The sequence below is a fragment of the Salmo trutta genome, chromosome 14, assembly GCF_901001165.1.
Source record: "Salmo trutta chromosome 14, fSalTru1.1, whole genome shotgun sequence".
In the NCBI taxonomy this organism is placed as follows: domain Eukaryota; kingdom Metazoa; phylum Chordata; class Actinopteri; order Salmoniformes; family Salmonidae; genus Salmo; species Salmo trutta.
In genome coordinates, this window is record NC_042970.1 from 51,548,558 (window position 1) to 51,571,506 (window position 22,949).

General features: G+C 39.1%; 1 protein-coding gene across 6 annotated transcripts in view; it reads left to right on the forward strand.

The window, feature by feature from the left end:
• Positions 1-22,949, forward strand: part of LOC115208356 (TOX high mobility group box family member 2) — a 139,273-nt gene that overhangs the window by 86,935 nt on the left and 29,389 nt on the right. For 4 of the 6 annotated variants that reach the window (XM_029776336.1, XM_029776333.1, XM_029776335.1 and 1 more), the window contains 2 exons: positions 1,541-1,807; positions 21,462-21,701. In XM_029776336.1, coding sequence (XP_029632196.1) covers positions 1,541-1,807; positions 21,462-21,701 — 507 coding nt within the window. The remainder of the gene's footprint in view (positions 1-1,540; positions 1,808-21,461; positions 21,702-22,949) is intronic. The other 2 variants (XM_029776338.1, XM_029776339.1) reach the window with 1 other exon arrangement.

Consider the following 22,949-nt stretch of genomic DNA (forward strand, 5'->3'; position numbering starts at 1 on the left):
AAATAAAACGACTCTTGGTCGACCAATATTTTTTTTAGTCGGGGATAGCCCTAGTGCATAGTATCAGAGCCTTTTATGGTTAAGTTCTGACAAGACTTACAAGAATGTCTGGTTAAGACTGGCGCTGCATACCAAATGGAATCCTATTCCCTATATAGTGTACTACTTTTGACCAGGGCCCATAGGAGAATTCCTTGTCATTTGGGACTTGGCCTGAGTACCTATTGCATGCCTCATTATGAAAGACCATGGAGATTTGAGTTCCCCAAAGGATTCAACGAGGATCTCACTTCACACAATGGCCCCAATGTTTACAAAAGACAAGTTTGTTTCCTTCCAACAATTATGAGGGAAATTGAATCGCCGGAAATGTTCGTTTTCTTGTGCATTAGACCAAACAATAACACGATTCCCAAAGGTTTACAAAAACATCTGTCTTCAAAGGACAATTTAGAAAATTAATATCCACGCTTTTCCAGACAATGCGAGGGACAGAGTAAATCCAATTGAAGCAATTAAATTGTTTTCCTTCTTCCATTCATGTTCACTAGTCGCGGGGGAATGAAAGCATGTTTAAGTGATGTGTTCGTTCAATGTCTACATCCCTCCGTTGTAATAAGTAATACATTGCAATTACAATTTCCTTGGTCATGACCAGATTGAAGCTGGTTTTTTTTTGGGGGGGGGGGGGGTTTGAGTTTGTCTTTCATCTGCTGTAGTGGTTACTTAACATTACCCAGTTAAATGCATTAGATTGTTTGATCATTTTTGTAAAAGCTACACAGTAGGTGGGTTGATATTAAGTAATTGTACTTACAGTAGCTAGCTAATACCTTTGAGTTATTTACTCTTAGTAGAAAAGAACTCTCTGAGTATCGTTTTTTCCTTGCCTTTGCCCAGTTTTTCTGAAAGGATTTGTTTAAGAGATAAATGACCACTCCAATGCAGAGGATGACAGCCTGCACAAAGATGATATTGAATTGATTTCTGAAATGTATACGGCAAGACATGAATCATAAAAATTATATTAAAACCTTGAATGGCTGACACCGGAATATTATTTGTGATGATTCATTTGACTCAGTCATTACAAAGGGAGTCAAGTCAGAGTGCCTCAGACAAAATTGCTTTTTCGTTCCCCATTGAATTTCTTCCATTTTTTTCCCCCTCTAGAATTCAGAATCATATTTTTCCTTATTGCAGCACACAATACGATGGACCTATTGATAGTACAGGAATACACAGATATGCATACGGTTATTCTGAAAACAAATTGTGTTTCTGTATATTTACTGTAGCCACATGTACATTTCTGATTTCGCCTGACCGAGGTGTTATGTCTAAAAGCTCATATTACAGCATTATCCAGTACACTCATTTAATGTGATAAGCATATAGGTAGGGTGTAATTGGGGACTGACCCTCTATCATTGTTATAACTCCCATGTTCTCGAATCATACACTGCTCATGGCAAACCTACCTACATATACAGTCAAATACAGTATCTCACACCATCTCCCTCTCTGTTTGTCCTTCCAGAGCTATTCCGGTCAGGGCGGAGGAGGCGGAGGCAGTGGGAACGGTGCGGGGGACGAGGACTATGAGATTCCCCCCATCACCCCTCCCAACCACCCCGAGCCCCCCTTGCTCCACCTGATGGACCCTGAGTCGGGTTACCTGTGCCACTCCCTAGGGGCCCACCACAACGGCCTGCTCAACCCCTACTCCTACCCGGAGCTGCCTGCCCTCATGATGTCCAATATGCTGGCCCAAGATGGCCACCTGCTCTCCAGCCAAATGCCCTCGGTGAGTACCCCCAGGCGGTTTTGCTTTGATATCACAGCTGGTTTCAAACACTATTCAAAGTCATTTCAAATATATCATCTGTTGTTTTTTTTGTTGTTTTTAGCTTGGAACCAATACAAAACAATGGAATCAATATAAAAGTCCCAAAAGTACAAACCCCGCACACCAGGCAGCCTAAAGCAAATGCGCAAACAAAAATATTTCAAGTGGTATTTGTAGTCTGTCAGATACTGATTCGTTCGTCCTTGCTCCATTATTTGGTAGTACCAACGACTCATTTATGTTGTGTTAGCGTGAACTTTCTTAGCGTGAACATTGTTAGCGTGCCCTCCAGTGTATAGTTTGGCTCTTGGGAAAGCTTTTTTTGATTTTGTCTAGACTGCCTACTCTTCAGATTTTTGACTTTTGGAATATAGTAAAATGTTACATTATAACAACACAGGCTATGTAAATAACTTCTGTGATCATTTCATAATGGCATGCAACAATATTCATGCAATTTCAAGAGAAAGGTAAACAGAACAATAGAACAGACGGTTTGTGGTTGCCCTGTCAGCTCTGACGCTCAAAGGTTTGTGGGTAAATCCACTTGTGTCATATCTCTCTAAAAAGTGAGCATCAGCCATTATGAATACACTGTGATTGTGTGCCTTTTTACACAAACTGCTTCAGTGTGCCACAAATTATCATAATTAGCCATAATTGTATTAATGAGATTGGCAGGAAATCGACATTGTTTCCATTTGTCTGGAATGAGATCATCCTCTATAAAACAGTCAAATGCATACCAAATGGCACCCTATTCCCTTTCCTAGTGCACTACTTTTGACAAGGGCCCGTCGAGCTCTAGTCAAAAGTAGTGCACTATATAGGGAATAGGGTGCCAATCAAAAGTAGTGCACTGTAAAGGGAATAGGGTGCCATTTGGGACGCAGCCTACATGTACGGTATACACCATCATCACGTTGAAGCTGTCTATGTAGAGAATAGAGACCGTTTTATATGCCTGGTTAGAGAAACCAGTGTCATTTTAACTGAGAAAATCAAATCAAAATGTGTATACAAAAGCTACAGTATATGCAGACACCGTGAGTTCAAGGTAATAACTTACGACCACTATATCTGATTGTAGATATGGTCATATCTCCATACAAAAAAACAAATATCAGCTTTTCTAATACCGTGATAATAAGGAGACTGGAATCCATAGTGTTATCTTTAGAAACGTGTTTAGTAAGATAAAAACAGATAGAGTTACAGAGAATTGTGAATACTGTAGTATATCATGCTACAACTGCTCCTTATTGCTCAGCAATATTGTTTCTGAATAAACATGTCTTTTAACATAAACCACAGTATTAATTTCTTTAAACATAACAACAGTTCATATGTTCGAACAGAACAGTTGTTATGTGTTTAGTATGATAAAAAATAATTATAGTTACAGAGCATTATGGGTACTGTAGTACATAATGTTACAATTACTATGGAAAGAATTATCCTCACAGTAAATATGGATATTTGATATTTCACAAAAGAATAATGGTTTCCTTTCAATTGTGGTGGCTATTGAGAGTCCAATGTAGTCATAGAGAGGATATAAATGGTGGTCACTCTTTTACATGCTACACCACACTGGACAGGATGAGACATTTAAGCGTTCAAGAATTGAATCGTCTTTGAGTCTTCAAAAAGCGCTATATAAATCCCAAATGGTATTATTATATTATTATTATTCACAGCTGCATCTAACTAGATCTCTTCAGATCATGAATTTGTCTTTTTGTATAAGCATACACAGATAGAGTCTCCATACATTGTGTACTAGATAACAAATCGAATCAAATCACATTTTATTGGTCACATGCTTCGTAAACAACAGGTGTAGACTATCAGTGAAATGATTACGGGCTCTTCCCAAAAATGCAGAGAGAAAAAAAGAGAAATAATGGGAAAGATAATGACACGAGGAACAAATACACAGAATGTAACGATAACCGTTGCAAAGCTTCATTTGCACAACAAAGGCCTTCTTTAAGATATACATTCATAAAATCTGTTGAGCGTAACAATTATGTGAGCTACAGTTCAAACAAGGGGTAATCAAGTAATTAGGAACATCTCTTAGCATGGCCAATAAGATAAAAATATATATTGGTGTATATTTTAGTGTTGGTGTATATGTTGGTGTATACAGTATGTTAGTGTATATATCAGTGTTGGTACCCTTACAAAAAAATACACATTTTCAGTTTACATGTGAAAATCACTTTTTCATATGTGAGGACAATACCATGTTTTCACCTCACATGTGAATTGCAGTTTCACATGTGACATTTGTGGTTTCACATGTTAAAAACATTCACGTGAGAATCGGATTGTTTTTAGATAGAATTTTAAAATGTGGAATTGCATTTTCACATGTGAAACACATTCATGTGAAAATCACATTTGCTGTTTCACATGTAAAACAACTCCTCATGTGAACATCTCACGTTGACATGTGGAATTTCAAGTTCACACGTGAAAAACAATCACATGTAAAAATGTAATTTGCAGTTTCATATGTGAAAAACATACTTGCAATTACGTGAACGTGAAAAACTAATTTGCAGTTTCACATGTAAGAAACCTCCACATGTATAGCCTAAAAACTATAATTTTGATATCATGAATGGTCAGTCCTTGCATCCATAGAGTAGTCTATTTATTTGAGAGTTGTTGCATTTCTCCCGCCCCATCCCGGGAAACACTTTTCTTAATGTTTTAATTAAGTATTGCCGCTTTAAACACTTTTAATAGAGTAATATTGTTATTATATGGTGCAATCCTCTAGTTAGGGAGTTACTTTTGTGCCTTTAATATCAAGCAAAACTTCTGAAGTCCACAACAAAATTCTGTAAAGAAAAATATTGATATTGAAAGCAAAACATAAACCCAAAAGTATTGGGAGCAAAACAAAATATTGCAAGATTTTTTTTTTTTTTACATGCGAGTGCAAATGAATTGTGAATGGATGCAAAAAATGTTTGATTTCAGTAGAAAATAATATATGGTAACGCTATTAAATAAAACGCCTCCCTCTTTCCTGCAATTTCCCTATCTTTGATTAAGTTACCCTGGCCTTTGCTTTCTCTCCCCTGGATGGGAGACCAGATGTAGCTGGAAGTGGTGAAAATAAACACGAGGGGAATTTCTTTTCACATGAGGAAAAAACACGTGAAATATTAGCGTGTGAAACGTTACACCTGTCTGAAAACCACGTCTGAACATTTTCACGTGTAGAAAAATTATAATAATTGTGATTTGCTCACACATTTTCACGTTTTTTTTGTAAGGATTTATATATTGGTGTGTATATTGACGTTTGTGTTGGTGTATAAGTGAATGTATTGCCGTATACAGTATATGTTTGTATCATGTTGTGTTGGAAGATGGCGCAAGGTGTTGTTGTGACCACCTCTTCTTCTTCTTCTTCTTCCTCTTCATAAACAATATCTTTGCTCCTGAAATGGATCTACTACATCTGGAGGTCAGGTCTTATATTCAATCTTGAGCACATGGAAAAAAATTCCATTATGTTTCATCTTTCCTGCATCAGCCATTCTATTGTGGCGCTGCAGTGAGATCTGTTTTCATCAGGCAGATTCAATACGTGAGCTCGACAATGAAAAGAGTGCAATTGGGCTGGATGGAGAGAGAAAGAGAGCGAGGGAGAGAGAGAAGATATTGCGGAGAGGGAAAGTAGCTCTAATTCTAAATGGACAAATCTTTTTTTTTTTTTATTCAACACATTATTTTCTCAGGATTTGAGTGTTAGATCTTTAAGAGATGATGCAGTTCAGGAAAATAGGTTTATGTAGGGTCCTTATGTAAATACTGAAAGGCTTATGGGTTTTAAAGCAAGCCATGCCAAATCCAGTAAACTAGCAGAACACCAGATTAAAGTAGTAGTTCACAGGTGTAACATAACATGGGCATACAGCACAATAATTTGCATATAGCATGTTATCTTATATTATACTAATATGTTATATGTATTATCAAAGTGTTAACCGTTTCAGGCCCAGCTGCCTTGTGCGATATGGCATTAAATGTGGAGGACCAGTGGATGGTGCTGGTATGAATTGGCTTGTATTAGCTTAAGGCAAACGGTATTGTAAGCTAAATGCTAATAAGCTAAAAGCTAAGGATAATTACCTAAACGCTAACAAGAGTGAGTACATCCACTTGTTAGCTAAAGCTGATAGCCTCTTACTTTCTGGAAACTCACAAACCTCCCTGTCTACTAAATGTTAATGCTAAATGCTAGCTGTGCATGCATGCCTACCGTATAGCTTTACATCATCCCTATACACCCACACCTCTTTTCTAGAAACAAGCTAATTTCTATGATTTGTGTTTCTTTTCAAAAACTCTGTTCAGCATCTTACACAAACACACTTTATCAACAAGCCACAAATACAAAGTGCTGGCAGAAAATAAAACGCTCCCTCTCATCTACACAGGTATTCTCCTGTTCTTGTTCTCCCCTCAACTCTTAGCCCTGAAACATGTAATTGACTGTACTTTCCTCATTTAGTTGAGAGCCATTTTCAATTAATAAGGGCCTTAGCTGATGCTTATTGTGTTGCGGTCCTGAGCCCCTCCTGGACGAACCCGATATCTTTCAGAGAGCCTTTTCTCCGATGCTTCGATGCACTTGGCAAGCCCTCCACTCTCTCTGTTAATGCGTTAACTGTCATAGCATCTTCCACAAGTTCCAAAACACATTAGACATTTAATATCCACGCTCAGGTTACACTGATCTTTTCCATAACGCTTAGGGAGATATCCATCGGCCCGGTGGTAGAGGGTTTCTGGACTAGCACTAAATACTAGGTCCCACATTTGTTTGTGTCCTTTCTTCATTGGCTTGTGCATCTGCTGTGGAGGTGCCCCCTTATCTCTTAACGACCAGAGTACTAGTTGTATCCCAGTTTATTAGGCTTTACTACTAGTCTGTGATACCTGGATGTTTCAAGCAATACTGCGTATGAGTAGTGCCCTGAGTTTTTTTCTGATAATGTGATCTGACCAGGGAAAACAGTTGTTGTTGAAAACGTAACCGTTTCGGGAACACGTTCTAAGTTAAATATGGTACACACACACACACGTCTTTCATCATTAGATTGCCCTCATCTCAAACGCAAACAGTACTACAACTTGAATAATTCATCTCTGACTGGATATCGTATTCATGCCCTGCATTTATTTACGATATCATCATCATCAACATCTAAGAGTTTATATGAAATAGCTATTGGAATACGTAGCAAATTGATAAATGCACAGATCAACAGAGGGATTTTGTCATTAACGAATGCTTTAATTTCAAGTTGTTAGCGCTATAAACAGGTAGTTATCCTAATGTTCTAATGTACCCTGTTACAGGATGCATACGGACAATGAGGGAAGCCAATTGCTTAGCCCCTATTGTAATGGAAGTTAATTAACAATATGAAGGCCAAGGATGCTCATCTTCAGCTCCCAGCTTAATATCACCTGCTTTTGTTCCAACGTTTCAAATGCAAGATTGAATTCACAATCCTTTAATCTCCTGACTATTATTCTGAGGATTCATCGAAGGGGTTCATCTTGACCCGATAGTCATGTTTAAAGGTGGCAGCTAGTTTGTGTTTTCAGTCTCTGGTGCTTAGGGCAGGTGTTCGCCTAAGTGTACATGAATGAAAGAGGATCCACTGTCAACTTAACTTGTCACAGACAAGGCGAATGAATTAATGATAAGATACTAGAGGTGCGTCTTAATGTGTTCTTCCTAATGCAAGCTTTCAGTAACTTAACTAGATTGCCCACCAATGTGGGGAGGTGCGAGGAAGAGGTATTAGCAAGAATTGCTGGACTTTATTATGTGCTTCCTAAAATAACAAATAGACAATGGCTACTTGCCGTACATCGATTTTGCTATATTAGGATTGATCAAATGTATTATTTTTCAAACCAAGATGATTTCTTACTCAATCGAAATAATATTTAACTAATACTGTATTCAATACATTTCAATTTGGTGATCCATGATGAAAAATATGCCGTAAGTCTCTTAAAACAAGTTAACTAGCACCCGAGCATTAGTTGAAATCAATAATACCTTTCTGTTAAGATTCTCAGGTCCATAGTATAGTCATGTAGTTAATTATGTTTTCGATTTTCATCAATAACTTCTATAATGTAATGTTGTTTACCGTGGGCAGTAGTACAAGGCTGCTATAGGTTTTCTGCCGTTGGATTGCTACAAATTCTACCGTCTTCATTCAAATAAAATACATTAATGGTATAAAACCCATTTCTCTATCTAGAGACCTTAATTCTCAGTGATTGGTAAATAGGATTATAGTGTCTCTAGGGAAATGATAGATCAATTTCTTTCATTTTTTTTATCACAGTTCGACAAGCATGATATAGAACGTATCTTATATATTATATGAACTATTCCAGGCTCAGATAGATGATCGATGCTTCCAAAACACATTTTTGTTTGATAGCCCTGTGAAACCTGAGCGAAAGAGAGAGAGAGAGAGAGAGAGAGGCCTGCTTTTTAAACAGCTTTCTTTTCACCTTTTGCAATTATTTATTTTCAAATAGTCCTTCAAGCTAATGTTACATTTCTGTATTTCACAGGCCCTTTTCCCATAAATGAAGCATCGCCGTAATAAATCATTGGACAAACAGAGACTCGTGCAAACCCTGAAAGGTCTAAAGATTTATGTAACACATTCATGTTTTCCACTTCCTCATTTTAGTACTCCACTGGTAAAGCTCGGCTAATAAAAGGTCCTATTAATATTTCCTGTTGCTAAGCAACCGCCAGCAGCCATGTAATAGCATTCTGCTGAAAAAATAGATGACCGATAAGGAAAAAATACATTATTTTATCATCTCCCGGGAAAAGGTGCCTTATTTTTCCAGCAATGTGATATGAAACTGTAGTTGTATATTATGAAGAAATATTTGAGCGAAATATAATGTTATTTCCAATTTCATTATTTCTAAGAGAACTTTCAATTCATTGCTGCTAGACGGCTAGAACTCATCTTTGTCTTCTTTCTGATAAAGTCAATTAGCCTTAGGATTAAGCTAATCAAGGGATAAGGTATGGATTTCATTTCCTTTTCATGCACACCCTTGGAAATAGTGTTATGTTTTAACATTGGCCAGCTCCATTGCATTTCAGACATTTCACATTTCAGACCTAAGGGTGTTCATACATTTTTCAATAGGTTGATTCAATAGGTTGATTTCAATTCTTTGATTTAAAGCTGCCATATGGGCGACCTGACTAAATTTACATAGAAACGTGTTTTATAGATATGTAATTCTCATTAAAAGCAAGTCTAAGAAGCTGTAGATATGTTCTATTTGCACCATTTCTATGCTTCTTGTTTTTAAGTTCTGTTTTTGCCGCTTTCACTTTCGGTTTTGTACACCAGTTTCAAACAGCTGAAAATACAATATTTTTGGTTATGGAAAAGATTTTTCACAGTGGTTTAGATGGTGCAATGATTCTCTACACTATGCTTGCTTCTTTTGTCACGTAAACTCAAATTAGGCGAACTATTCACATTTTAGAAACCAGGAAATGGCCAAGCGATTTCTGCATAGTGCATCTTTTAATAGGTTAATATCAATTACATTTCCATTGGTTGACTTCATTGTATACCACTCCGTCTGTTGTCTGAGTGCCTACAGCCCACTCACTCCACTGTATCATATCAGCATGGTTAGAGGTCATTGCACCAGAGTGGAAGTGGAAACACATATCTCCAAACAAATAAACTAATTGAAAGCTTTCCATTTCTAAGTACAGATAGATATAGTGTTTACATATCATCATGTTTATGCTCATCACTCGAGTTGCCGATATGAGCGGTATTGAAGACTCATTGTGTGAGAAAAAAACAAAACAATCATTACATCCCAAATATTCCCATTTTTCGTGCACTACTTTTGTACCAGAACACTGTGGGCCCTGGTCAAAAGTAGTGCACTAAATAGGGAATAGGGTGCCATTTCAGACGTAGCCAAAGAGGAGACCAAACAAGACTCAGCTGCAGCAGATGATGGACGCAGTCCTGTGATGCAGTTACACAGATAAAGGATTTCATATTTCATATTACATTTAGCCACAGGCCCCTACTGCAGCTTATCATTGCATGAAATCGTGTCCATATTGCTCGGTGCCATATCTTCGCAATCCTACTTGGAGGAATATTCGCCCCTGTTGGCTATTGGAGAAGATCCCATATGATCGCAGCTTCCCCCACTGACTATTGTCCTCTCCAGTGTACAGTACTTTGACTAATAGGACGTGCAACTGTAATAGTGGGCCGATCCAAAATGCTGGCGCTCTCTCAGCTATACTCTTGACATTACACTGTAAGATTACTGTATTATACCATTATGGTATTCAGACATACTGTATGTCAGCTACTCATTTGTATGTTATTTCTGCAGTATGCTCTTTGGAGGTCCACATGTGAAATAGGTGAAGAAGTCTCCTGTCAAGAACATGTGAAGACAGTGTGTGTGAGGAGTTAACACTCTCGCAAATCACCTCCTGGTTAACTTAATTGTTGCCGAGACTCCCCGCAATGTGAGAACTTTATGTGCCCATGCGTGTGTGTGGAGTGTGTATGTATGCGTGTGTGTGCGCGTGCGCCTATAAGCACACATGGTGTGTGTATGTCTGTAGGCACGCATACTGTGTGTGAGTGCGAGGTGAGGAAGGGGATGGGAGACATATTTGACTGTGCTCTCATTAGAAGAAGCAGAGCGGCTCATAGGTTGTGTCCCAAATGGCACCCTATTCCCTACACAGTGCACTACTTTTGACCAGAGCCCTATGGCACTACAGCATTTAGTAGGGAATATGGTGCCATTCAGGAGGCAGGCTCTGTCTTACTGTCGGTACCGTGGGTCCCCACAGCTCCTCACAATCGTCTCAAACATGTCAGACGAGACGTTTGCTCAGATACTCTCCCTTTGTGAAGGTGGGAGACAGTTGTGTGATGAGGTGCTTTGAGAAAGAGAGAAAAGGGGGAAGGGGAAGAGAAAAGGGGGCCGCTGACATTACATGTAATGAGGAACATGGAGGATAACGCCGAAGGGGACACTATGACATTTCACATCTGCAAATCACAATTTTCAAGTCTCCATTTTGAAAAGGTGGTTGGTAGTCTCTATTCAGTCATATGTGATAGGATATCAACCCTCTTTTTTATGGTACCCAAAGCACTCCAATTTGTTCCTGTTCTGTTCAATGGCACTGGCACATTACTGTTGTAGTGCAGCCAAGCTTTGGAAAATGTGCTTGCACCCATCATTGCCTTATTAGTGACTCTGTCTCAGCATATCTTCAAAGAGAGACTTAGTGGCTTACAGTCCTACTATAGTATGGCTCAGGTGTGTTTAAATCTGTGCTGATGAGAGAAACATACTCGCTCAACTCAAGGCTAATTCCATGCCTCCATATTGAGTGCCAGGTTAGTGTACACTGTACAGCTCCTGACAGAAAATCATCCACATGGTCTTTAAAATCTCTCTAGAACCTTGGCACTCTGGCATGTACATTGACAGAATGAAAAAAGGGACACTTGGAATGTTTGGACACATTGGAACTGAACTTCACATAACTGTGCTTTCTTTGCAATGTCACCATGAGACATTACAGCTATGTGTAATTACTTTTTGCTACTGCTCATTTGAGGAGCGTTTGCCGTTTCTCAGCCAAAGTAAGTGAAGGCAGTACAGTATGTTCAAGAGATTTGTATACATTTTTTGTTCTTGTCATCTTTGATTAGGATCAAGTTGGAGTGATCGAAAGTTGCTTGTTCAGTTGTTGCTAAGCAAATACAAGTGACCTAGGCCATGTAATGGGATGAATTATATGCATATGTACAGCCAATTATGAATTCATTGACAAAGAGCTACCATAGAAATAAACAGAATTTTCCTCGCTGTCTAGAATGATGATAACCCACCTTGGGAATTATCCGCTTCATGTCCTAAATATACTCTGTATCCAATACCTGGAATACTTTAATTACTTTCATTATCACAAGCCAATCATGTCTTTTCCTTTGCGAGCAGCATCCAAGGCATCTTCTTCTTACCTTATTACTTTGCATCCCTCCCTTGAAAACCAAATGAAAAAAACCCATGTGAAAAAAACACGTGTTATTCGTACACGGGTAAGTTATTGTAAATGTTTACATGTGAAATTTGCACGAGTCAGTCACATGGTTTTCGGACACGTGTGACGTTTCAAGTCCATTTTTCACATGAATAAATCACGTGATAAATGTGACGTGGGATAAACAGACACGTGGTTTTCAGACACGTGAAGTTTTACATGGACTTTTCACGTGACTCAGACACGTGGTTTTCAGACACGTGAAGTTTTACATGGACTTTTCACGTGACTCAAAAACGTGGTTTTCAGACACGTGAAGTTTTACATGGACTTTTCACATGACTCAGACACGTGAAGTTTTACATGGACTTTACACATGACTCAGACACGTGGTTTCCCAACATTTAACATGATATAAATCTCACATGTGTGCTTTTGAAACTGCCGGGATTAGAACCTGGGTCTCCCAAGGGAACATGAGGGCCGGGCAGTAGGCAGTATGAGGGCTTGCTGGCTGGTTGGCTCCCCTATTACCTAAGGCGTGTTTACCGTTGCTTTTGAAGGATCAGTCTCGAACACAGTCCTAATTAAAGCTGTCACGGCTGGGCGCCTGCAAGGATAATGTTATATTATTATAATAATTTGTTTCAATTAAACGCTCAATGATTTTACAATAGCAACTGTGAACCTGTGTGAGTGAGCCATCACTCTCAAACAAGATGGCTCCAATCAGGGAAGGTGTGAATTGGGGGGTTGAAGGAGGAAGGCTTAGTAAACCTGTGTTTCTCCCAACACTGCCAGGGATGGGAACGCTAAACAGGCAATAAAGTACGGGCACTATTCAATCAAAAGCTGAGTGGGGCAGTGTGTGGCGGTGAAGCTTGTTTGATTTGAATGCGTGAAGACTTTGTTTGTTTTACAAAGCAAACATTGTTTTGTTGATGTATTGACCTGAAAACTTCTGGACACCCATTTTGAATAATACATTACATCTAGATTCTTGATTGCTTGGTCCTCAGAGAAAATGGAGGTAGACACAAAACCTCATAGTAGATTATGCTAATTATAATAGAATATGTATTTTATTAATTCCATCCCTTTATAAGGCTGATTGATAAATATTTCAAAAGTATATTATAATATGCAATTACGTCCAAATATTTGCCAAATTTTGCCCTTGTTTTATCTATCCCCTTGTTACAGCAATAATGTCGATCTTGGGCCATTTTGATCCTAAATCATTGTTTGTATTCTATCACAAAGTCTTTAGCTCAAAAGTACGGCAAACAAACGCTGTCACAGTGTGTAAGTACATTGTATGAAAATACTCTCATCAGCCAAAGTGAGCCATTGAAACCATCTTCCACTTGGTTCTTGCTCTTTGTCAATCGACATGACAATGCTATGTATGGTGATGCATACTACAATTGTACTACCATTCCAATGCAATACTACAGCGAGCAAAAAGCCCATGCATAGTGGTGGTCGGGTCAATGTTGCTCTATTACGGAGCTAGAGCCATAAACCTTGTAATGCATTGGGATCTAAATAAAGCAGTTGATATGAAGTGGTAACATTATAATGATATGAAACCATGATATGAAATCATAATATGAAAGTACAAAAGTAGAAATATTCGCTCAATAGTGTGTACAGTTGAAGTCGGAAGTTTACATACACCTAAGCCAAATACATTTAACTCAGTTTTTCACAATTCCTGACATTTAATCCTAGTAAAAATTCCCTGTTTTAGGTCAGTTAGGATCACCACTTTATTTTAAGAATGTGAAATGTCAGAATAATAGTAAAGAGAATTATTTATTTCAGCTTTTATTTCTTTCATCACATTCCAAGTGGGTCAGAAGTTTACATTCACCTAATTAGTATTTGGTAGCATTGCCTTTAAATTGTTTAACTTGGATCAAACATTTCGGGTAGCCTTCCACAAGCTTCCCACAATAAGTTGGGTGAATTTTGGCCCATTCCTCCTGACAGAGCTGGTGTAATTGAGTCAGGTTTGTAGGCCTCCTTGCTCGCACACACTTTTTCATTTCTGCCCACAAAATTTCTATATGATTGAGGTCAGGGCTTTGTGATGGCCACTCCAATACCTTGACTTTGTTGTCCTTAAGCCATTTGCCACAACTTTGGAAGTATGCTTGGGGTCATTGTCCATTTGGAAGACCCATTTGCGACCAAGCTTTAACTTCCTGACTGATGTCTTGAGATGTTGCTTCAATATATCCACATAATTTTCCTGCCTCATGATGCCATCTATTTTGTGAAGTGCACCAGTCCCTCCTGCAGCAAAGCACCGCCACAACATGATGCTGCCACCCCCATGCTTCACGGTTGGGATGGTGTTCTTCGGCTTGCAAGCGTCCCCCTTTTTCCTCCAGACATAATGATGGTCATTATGGCCAAACAGTTCTATTTTTGTTTCATCAGACCAGAGGACATTTCTCCAAAAAGTACGATCTCTGTGCAGTTGCAAACCGTAGTCTGGCTTCTTTATGGCGGTTTTTGAGCAGTGGCTTCTTCCTTACTGAGCGGCCTTTCAGGTTATGTCGATATAGGACTTGTTTTACTGTGGATATAGATACCTTTGTACCTGTTTCCTCCAGCATTTTCACAAGGTCCTTTGCTGTTGTTCTGGGATTGATTTGCACTTTTCACACCAAAGTACGTTCATCTCTAGGAGACAGAACGCATCTCCTTCCTGAGTGGTACGACGGCTGCGTGGTCCCATGGTGTTTGTACTTGCGTACTATTGTTTGTACCAATGAACGTGATACCTTCAGGCGTTTGGAAATTGCTTCCAAGGATGAACCAGACTTGTGGAGGTCTAGGCTGATTTCTTTTGATTTTCCCATGATGTCAAGCAAAGAGGCACTGAGTTTGAAGGTAGGCTTTGAAAAACATCCACAGGTACACCTCCAATTGACTCAAAAGGATGTCAATCAGCCTATCAGAAGCTTCTAAAGCCATGACATAATTTTCTGGAATTTTCCAAGCTGTTTAAAGGCACAGTCAACTTAGTGTATGTTAACTTCTGACCCACTGGAATTGTGATACAGTGAATTATAAGTGAAATAATCTGTCTGTAAACAATTGTTGGAAAAATGACTTGTGTCATGCACAAAGTAGATGCCAAAACTATAGTTTGTTAACAAGAAATTTGTGGAGTGGTTGAAAAACATGTATATAACTTAAACTGTAGCTCTCCGTCTTTCTGTAGCTCTAGCTCTCTAGTCATTGGGTCCTAAATAAAACTACAGATAAGAAGTGATATGAAGTTGAGTTGAACGATATGAAATCATTTTTAGGACAAATGTTAGAGGTATCCACTCCATACTGTCTAGCTTTCTTTCTCTGTGAAACTCTAGCTTTTCTAGTCCACTTCACTGTGGCATTGCAGTTGCTGGTTTAATCCCTTAGCTAAATCAAATGGTGCAGGCAATCCGAGCTGCGATGAAACCATTTCAAAGGTAAGGTCAGACGATCAGAAGAACAATAGCTTTCTGATATACCAGCTTGCACACAATGTGTTGCGCATAATTGGAAGGCCTTTGTTATTTGACTCCCATTTGACTATGATGTACAAGATGTGAATACAAACACAACTACAGTGGAGAGAGGGGAACAGATTTGCCCCAAAGTTTCATCCTGCCTTTGCATCACGGTTAGGGTCGGCTGGTCGGTCATTCTGGACTTTGAAATTGCAATATCAAACTGTCACCAAGCCAATTGTGTGTGTGTCACGCCAGGTATGAACCCAAGTTCTCCCCCTGGAAGCAACCAATGTCTTAGACCATCAGACCAAGAGGAGATTTCTTCTTGGTCCGAGGGCAGATTCTGGTTTTGAAGTTCGCAGGCGGGGCTACCTCGTCACACGACGCGTTCATGTCCGCTACATTCACCCTCCTTTGACCTCCTCCCCCATGAGAGACCGCACCACATAGGGCGAAAAAGTAACACACAGGATATGAACCCGGATCTCCCACAATGGGAGCAACCAGCGTCTTAGCGTCTTAGAATTTCCAAGAGGAAATTCCCACTTGGTCCAAGGGCAGACACTGGTTTTGAAGATCGTAGGTGGAGCTACCGCATCACGTGACCATAACCGACTCATGTCCGCTACATGTTAATGTGTGACTTCTAAACCCAGAAGCGTCAAACAATAAAGCGATATTCTCAGAAAAGTCAACCCTTCGACAATGGAGAAGCAGCCGTATTACAATTTAATTTATTACATAATCACCAGTTGCATCATCATTGCCCTATTAGAATAAAGAACATGTTGTCTGTCTGCCTGTTCTGGGAGGGATCGAGCCAGACAGTAATGGCCAAATAAAGCCTGTTAGCCAGACAGCACTTCCCCCCACGTCCAGAGATGATACCGTTTATGAATTAGCATACTGTACCTATGGCAACCGGCAACCTTTGTGAGATTCTTTCATAATGTTTGTACAGCCGTCACCCACCTGCTTTATTTAGCTTAGGGTGACTGATGGTGCAACGTGATACCTTCTCACTCTCTGATTTTCTCTCGAGGTGAAAGGGTGAACAGAAAGCACTCCAAAACATAATAAAAGGCCCTTTAGGATAACGATTTGGTTCGACAACTGTTGGAAGTGTGATTATGTGACTTGGATACGTGATGATTTGCAAGAATCGGGTTTCTACATGTAGTTTGAGTGTTTTGTATTCATGTATTATTTGCTTGAAATATGCAGTTTTGTTGTAGAAGTAAAACTGTCTTTGAATTTATCATGTCTAAAATAAACTACAGTGCCAGTCAAAAATTTGGACACGCCTACTCATTCAAGGGTTTTTCGTTATTTTCACTATTTTTCATTGTAGAATAATAGTGAAGACGTCAAAATTATGAAATAACACATATGGAATCATCTAGTAACCAAAGAAAGTGTTAGTCAAATCAAAATATATTTTATATTTGAGATTCTTCAAAGTAGACACCCTTTGCCTTGATAACAACTTTGCACACTCTTGGTATTCTCTCAACCAGATTCATGAGTTGGTCACCTGGAATGCATTTCAATTAACTTGTGTGTAAGGGCTATTTGACCAAGAAGGAGAGTGATGAAGTGCTGCATCAGAGGACCTGGCCTCCACAATCACCCAACCTCAACCCAATTGAGAAGGTTTGGGATGAGTTGAACCGCAGAGTGAAGGAAAAGCAGCCAACAAGTGCTCAGCATATGTGGGAACTCCTTCAAACTGTTGGAAAAGCATTCCTCGTGAAGCTGGATGAGAGAATGCCAAGAGTGTGCAAAGCTGTCATCAAGGGAAAGGGTGGCTACTAAAACCTAAAATGTATTTGATTTAACACTTTTTTTTGGTTACTACATGATTCCATATGTGTTATTTCATAGGTTTGATGTCTTCACTATTATTCTACAATGTAGAAAATAGTAAAAAGAAAGAAAGAAAAAACTTTGAATGAGTATCCTACAAATAAATGAAATCTATCAGCTTCAATCGGCACAATGCTTCTGCTGTTTACTTGTCAGTGTACCTTTGCTCCCATAATTTATATTTTCTTGTGTTGGTTTGGTTTTTGAGATTGCACAGTTGATTAGATACAGTATGTTTGCTCACATTTTATCCAAACGCAGTGCAAGGTGTAGTCAATTAACCTTTGTATATTCATTTAACTAATTTCTCACAAGGTGAAAACTATTTATTTCCAATATATGATGAGAAAATATTATGTTTTGGTAATGAGCAATTTTATGTGTACAGTGGCTCGCGAAAGTATTCACCCCCCTTGGCATTTTTCCTATTTTGTTTCCTTACACCCTGGAATTAAAATACATTTTTGGGGCGTTTGTATCATTTGATTTACACACCATGCCTATCACTTTGAAAATTATATATTTTTATTGTGAAACAAACAAGAAATTAGACAAAAAACTGAAAACTTGAGCATGCATAACTATTCCCCCCCCCCCAAAGTCAATACTTTGTAGAGTCACCTTTTGCAGCAATTACAGCTGCAAGTCTCTTGGAGTATGTCTCTATAAGCTTGGCACATCTAGCCACTGGGATTTTTGCCCATTCTTCAAGGCAAAACTGCTCCACTCCTTCAAGTTGGATGGGTTCTGCTGGTGTACAGCAATCTTTAAGTCATACCACAGATTCTCAATTGGATTGAGGTCTGGGCTTTGACTAGTCCATTCCAAGACATTTTAATGTTTCCCCTTAAACCACTCAAGTGTTGCTTTAGCAGTATGCTTAGAGTCATTGTCCTGCTGGAAGGTGAACCTCCGTCCCAGTCTCAAATCTCTGGAAGACTGAAAAAAGTTTCCCTCAAGAATGTCCCTGTATTTAGCGCCATCCATCATTCCTTCAATTCTGACCAGTTTCCCAGTCCCTGCCGATGAAAAACATCCCCACAGCATGATGTTGCCACCACCATGCTTCACTGTGGGGATGGTGTTCTCGGAGTGTGGTGTTGGGTTTGCGCCAGACATAGCGTTTTCCTTGATGGCCAAAAAGCTCAATTTTAGTCTCATCTGACCAGAGTACCTTCTTCCATATGTTTGGGGAGTCTCCCACATGCCTTTTGGTGAACACCAAACATGTTTGCGTATTTTATTCTGGCTACTCTTCCGTAAAGCCCAGCTCTGTGGAGTGTAAGGCTTAAAGTGGTCCTATGGACATATACTCCAATCTCCGCTGTGGAGCTTTGCAACTCCTTCAGGTTTATCTTTGGTCTCTTTGTTGCCTCTCTGATTAATGCCCTCCTTGCCTGGTCCGTGAGTTTTGGTGGGTGGCCCTCTCTTAGCATGTTTGTTGTGGTGTCATATTCTTTCCATTTTTAAATAATGGATTTAATCGTGCTCTGGGGGATGTTCAACGTTTCAGATATTTTTTTATAACCCAACCCTGATCTGTACTTCTTCACAACTTTGTCCCTGACCTGTTTGGAGAGCTCCTTGGTCTTCATAGTGTTTGCTTGCTTGGTGGTGCCCCTTGCTTAGTGGTGTTGCAGACTCTGGGGCCTTTCAGAACAGGTGTATATATATACTGAAATTATGTGACAGATCATGTGACACTTAGATTGCACACAGGTGGACTTTATTTAACTAATTATGTGACTTTTGAAGGTAATGGGTTGCACCAGATCTTATTTAGGGGCTTCATAGAAAAGGGTGAATACTTATGCACGCACCACTTTTCCGTTTTTTTTTATTTTAGGATTTTTTTTAAACAAGTTATTTCTTTCATTTCACTTCACCAATTTGGACTATTTTGTGTATGTCCAGTATATGAAATCCAAATAAAAATCCAGTTAAATTACAGGTTGTAATGCATCAAAATAGGAAAAACGCCAAGCGGGGTGAATACTTTTGCAAGACACTGTATATTTGTCGAATATATTCACAGTACAAACCTCCTGACATGTCTTGCTTTCCATTTGATTGATCAACTAGTCAAAACAGGAGATTAGTTTATAAGGTTGTATTATGTATGTATTTTAATATTGCTATCTGGATATTGTGCCCCATATTTTACATTAGAGCACTTAGCTTTAATGAAAAAGAAACTACAATTGAAGCTAATGCTATGAAGCATGATTTAGAATATGAATAGTGGCAGAATGTATCTATACTTGTTTCTAAACAAATATTATGAATTATTCACATTTCGGTTGAAAGAGAAACGAACATGATTGATAGGAGTCCGCTATAGGCCTCTCCCCCTTCCTCCTCAACAATATGGATTAGATGGGTAATTCCTTTTGTCCCAATAACTCCTCCACTGTTCTATAAAAACAGATATATCCCAATTGGAACTACTGAGAACCCCTCTACCTTGCCACACTGCTACTCTTCTGCTTTGCTTGTCCCTTTTTTTTGTTTATATGAAACATAGTTTGCTCAGATTAAAAGGGTGACTATTTCACCCAGAGGCTGGTTGCTATGGAAATAGGTCTGCTGTAGCCATGATAGGCCATTCGTGTTTGATTAATTGGTTTTTCAATGCTTCTTGATTTGTGAAGACCCTTAAAGAGCAGCTCCACCGAAAATGGAAAAATAATGGATTTTTTTTGCTAAAGCTATTTCACCATGTTTGAGAAGTGGAGTGATGGTGTTTTAAATTATGATTTGAGGTTGGAAGGTTCTGTTTTGGGTGGGGGAGGTTAGAGCATGGTTATTTTAAATGCAAAGGGAGTGTCTTTGTTCAGGCAGCCTTTTGTTAGCAGCTGCCGAGGCAAAAAAAAAATCTAATGTCCTGTAAATATTCTTCGGTTTTTCAAAGCAGCCCAGAGTTCTCTACAACATTTCATTACCAGTACATTTTATTCTTATCAACCTACTGGGGCCAATTATGATTACAGAGCTGCAGAGCCTTCATCTCAGCGGCTCTACTTGTGTTTATCAAGATCTCATAATGTTAGGGCCCCTGTAATTTGATCTTTTTAGCACAGCGCTAATGTGTAATGTATTATTTAACTCATGAATGTTTAACAGTGCTAATAAATGCTAGTTCATCACTTTCTGATCTGTAAATTGCCAAACATTCCCCAGTTATGCTTGCGTTAAGGCCTACTTTGGCTCGTCTATGTCCTGATAGAGTTTTTTTTTAAATGCTTTTGATGTTGTTATTTTAGAAGATCTGTTAGACTACTAAAAGTGTTACTTTAAGAAGGGGTTATGAGGACTGTCTCTTTAATCAGTTGAAAGCGTGTATCCTCCTTAAATGGGTTAACTTCCAACAATGAACTTAGCCCACATCTTTTTTTTCTCGTTGAATGACCAACCACAGTCATTTTAGTCTATAGGCTATTATTCCATAAGCATAGATTTCAGTCTGAACCCTCCTGGTACTTAGTGAACAATCGAGTAAACGTTGCCCTAATGATGCTCTACAGCGGCAAGACATCTCCCACCTCGCTTTGAAAGTCAAGTGGTTCAGTTGGTTTGGATTCTATTGGTTTGGATTGTAAATTCCAGGCAGGGACATCAGAGGGTGTTGACACAAGTCCACGGGTGGCAGTGCAGATCTCCATAAAAGAAAAACAGTTTCATGAATTCACAAGTAAGATAAAGGGAAAGATACAGTCTTTGAATAATGTTGGTGTGATGAATTATATGTTGTTCAAGGTCATTTGCACTGGAGGACTGCAATTGAAATTCAACACATCAAATTGTGCCTCAAAGCGCAATCAGATAAAAATGGCCCGAATAGTGCCAAATTATTGGACGAACGCATGGTGTGTATTTCAGTCTTGACCGAGGAGAATGAAGATAAGTTTGCTTCCGACCAGTCCTAAGTAGAACAGTGGGACCAGTGAACCCGGAAGGGCACACGTCCTTTCTTTGACATCCTACCAACCGTTTGCCGTCATTAACGAAGACGTCAAGTTTTTGTGCAAATTGGGAATGTACAATTGGTAAAGTTAAGTAGTAAAGCTGGTCTTCTTCTCTCACCCAGATCCAGGAGATGACTCGCCACGACGGCTCACATTATGACCTCAGCCGTCACAACCCCCATCTGATAAACAGGTCACCTAGGATACTGTCCCACCACCCCATGAGCGCAATGTCCCAACTGAACTCTCAGGTTGGCCGGAGTGCACTTACCCATGGTTCTCCCTCACCTCCCGGAAGTAAATCAGCCACACCCTCTCCCTCGAGCTCTACACAGGAAGAGGAGATCGATTCCCACCATAAGGTACTGATGTGGCAATGCTTCTTTGATTTCGCTGAACCTAGGGAAAGTTAGGGTGTTTGGGTTGGTCGTGTTGGGTGTTGCCAGATGGAATGAACATTTGATTTTTTACATTACATTTTTTATCAACGTGACTTGCGGTCACGTTGTGTAATGTGTGTATTGATGGCAGTATGACAGTGAATGTATGGCAATTATGCAACAAGCTACTCTGTGAGGTTTTAAGCGCAGTGGTGTCTCGATGCAAGCATACACATTAACAATCTGATAGGTATTGGTGATTGCTTTGTTTCATTTGTTTGTTTGCCCTCTTAGGACATGCCAATAACAGACCATCTTGTATTTTTTTAGATTGGCTTCGAATCCTAGTTCAAACTTAAAGATGCATTCTGCAGATATTGCTCCGCCATTTCCTGGTTGCTAAAATTAGAATAGTTAGCCTAATTTCAGTTAATGTGACAAAACAAGCAAATATGATTGTATTTTCAGTTGTTTGAAGCAGGTGTACAAAAAAAAGAAAACTTAAAAGACGCAAAATAGAAATATAGCACATTGAACAGATCTACTTCTTAGACTTTCTTTCAATGAGAATGACAGATCTAAAACTCACATTTCTATGTGAATTTGGTCACATCCCCCCAAAAGTTACATATTGCAGTTTTAAAGCGATGCATCTTTTTATTTTCCCTTTGTTGCTTGCTGTCTAAATTATTTCATTTGAAATGTTCATGTAACGTGTGATTTGCTGAGAATCCATTATCACCATGTCATCTCCTTAATTGAATTTGCATATTGTTAATTGTCACGTCAAGAAAGGAAACGAAGAAGCAACTTCCCACACCATTTACAATTATGTTGTTTTCCCTCAAACAACTGTGAAACAAATGTCAGATTCCCTTGTTGATTCTACTGCTTTATGAATGTTTACATATCTTGTATTGTTGTTGTTCGATAGGGGTTAATTTACAGAAGCTGTGTTCAGTTAATTATATTGCAGCAATGGCAACAGTAACGCGTTTGGATGTTTTCGTATATAAGCCGTCTCTATAAGATGTCGTAGACAGAACATGAGACAACGTAGTGATGACCAAACAAAATCACTAGAAGCAGCAGTCTTCTATACTGTACATCATTGTCTTCCAGGGCTCTACACACCTATCAATAGATGTGTTTCTCCGTTGTGGGGTAAACGTGTTGAAAAGGACAGGGAAGCTTGAGGGAGTATACGTGTGCCTCAATCCCTCGATTGGA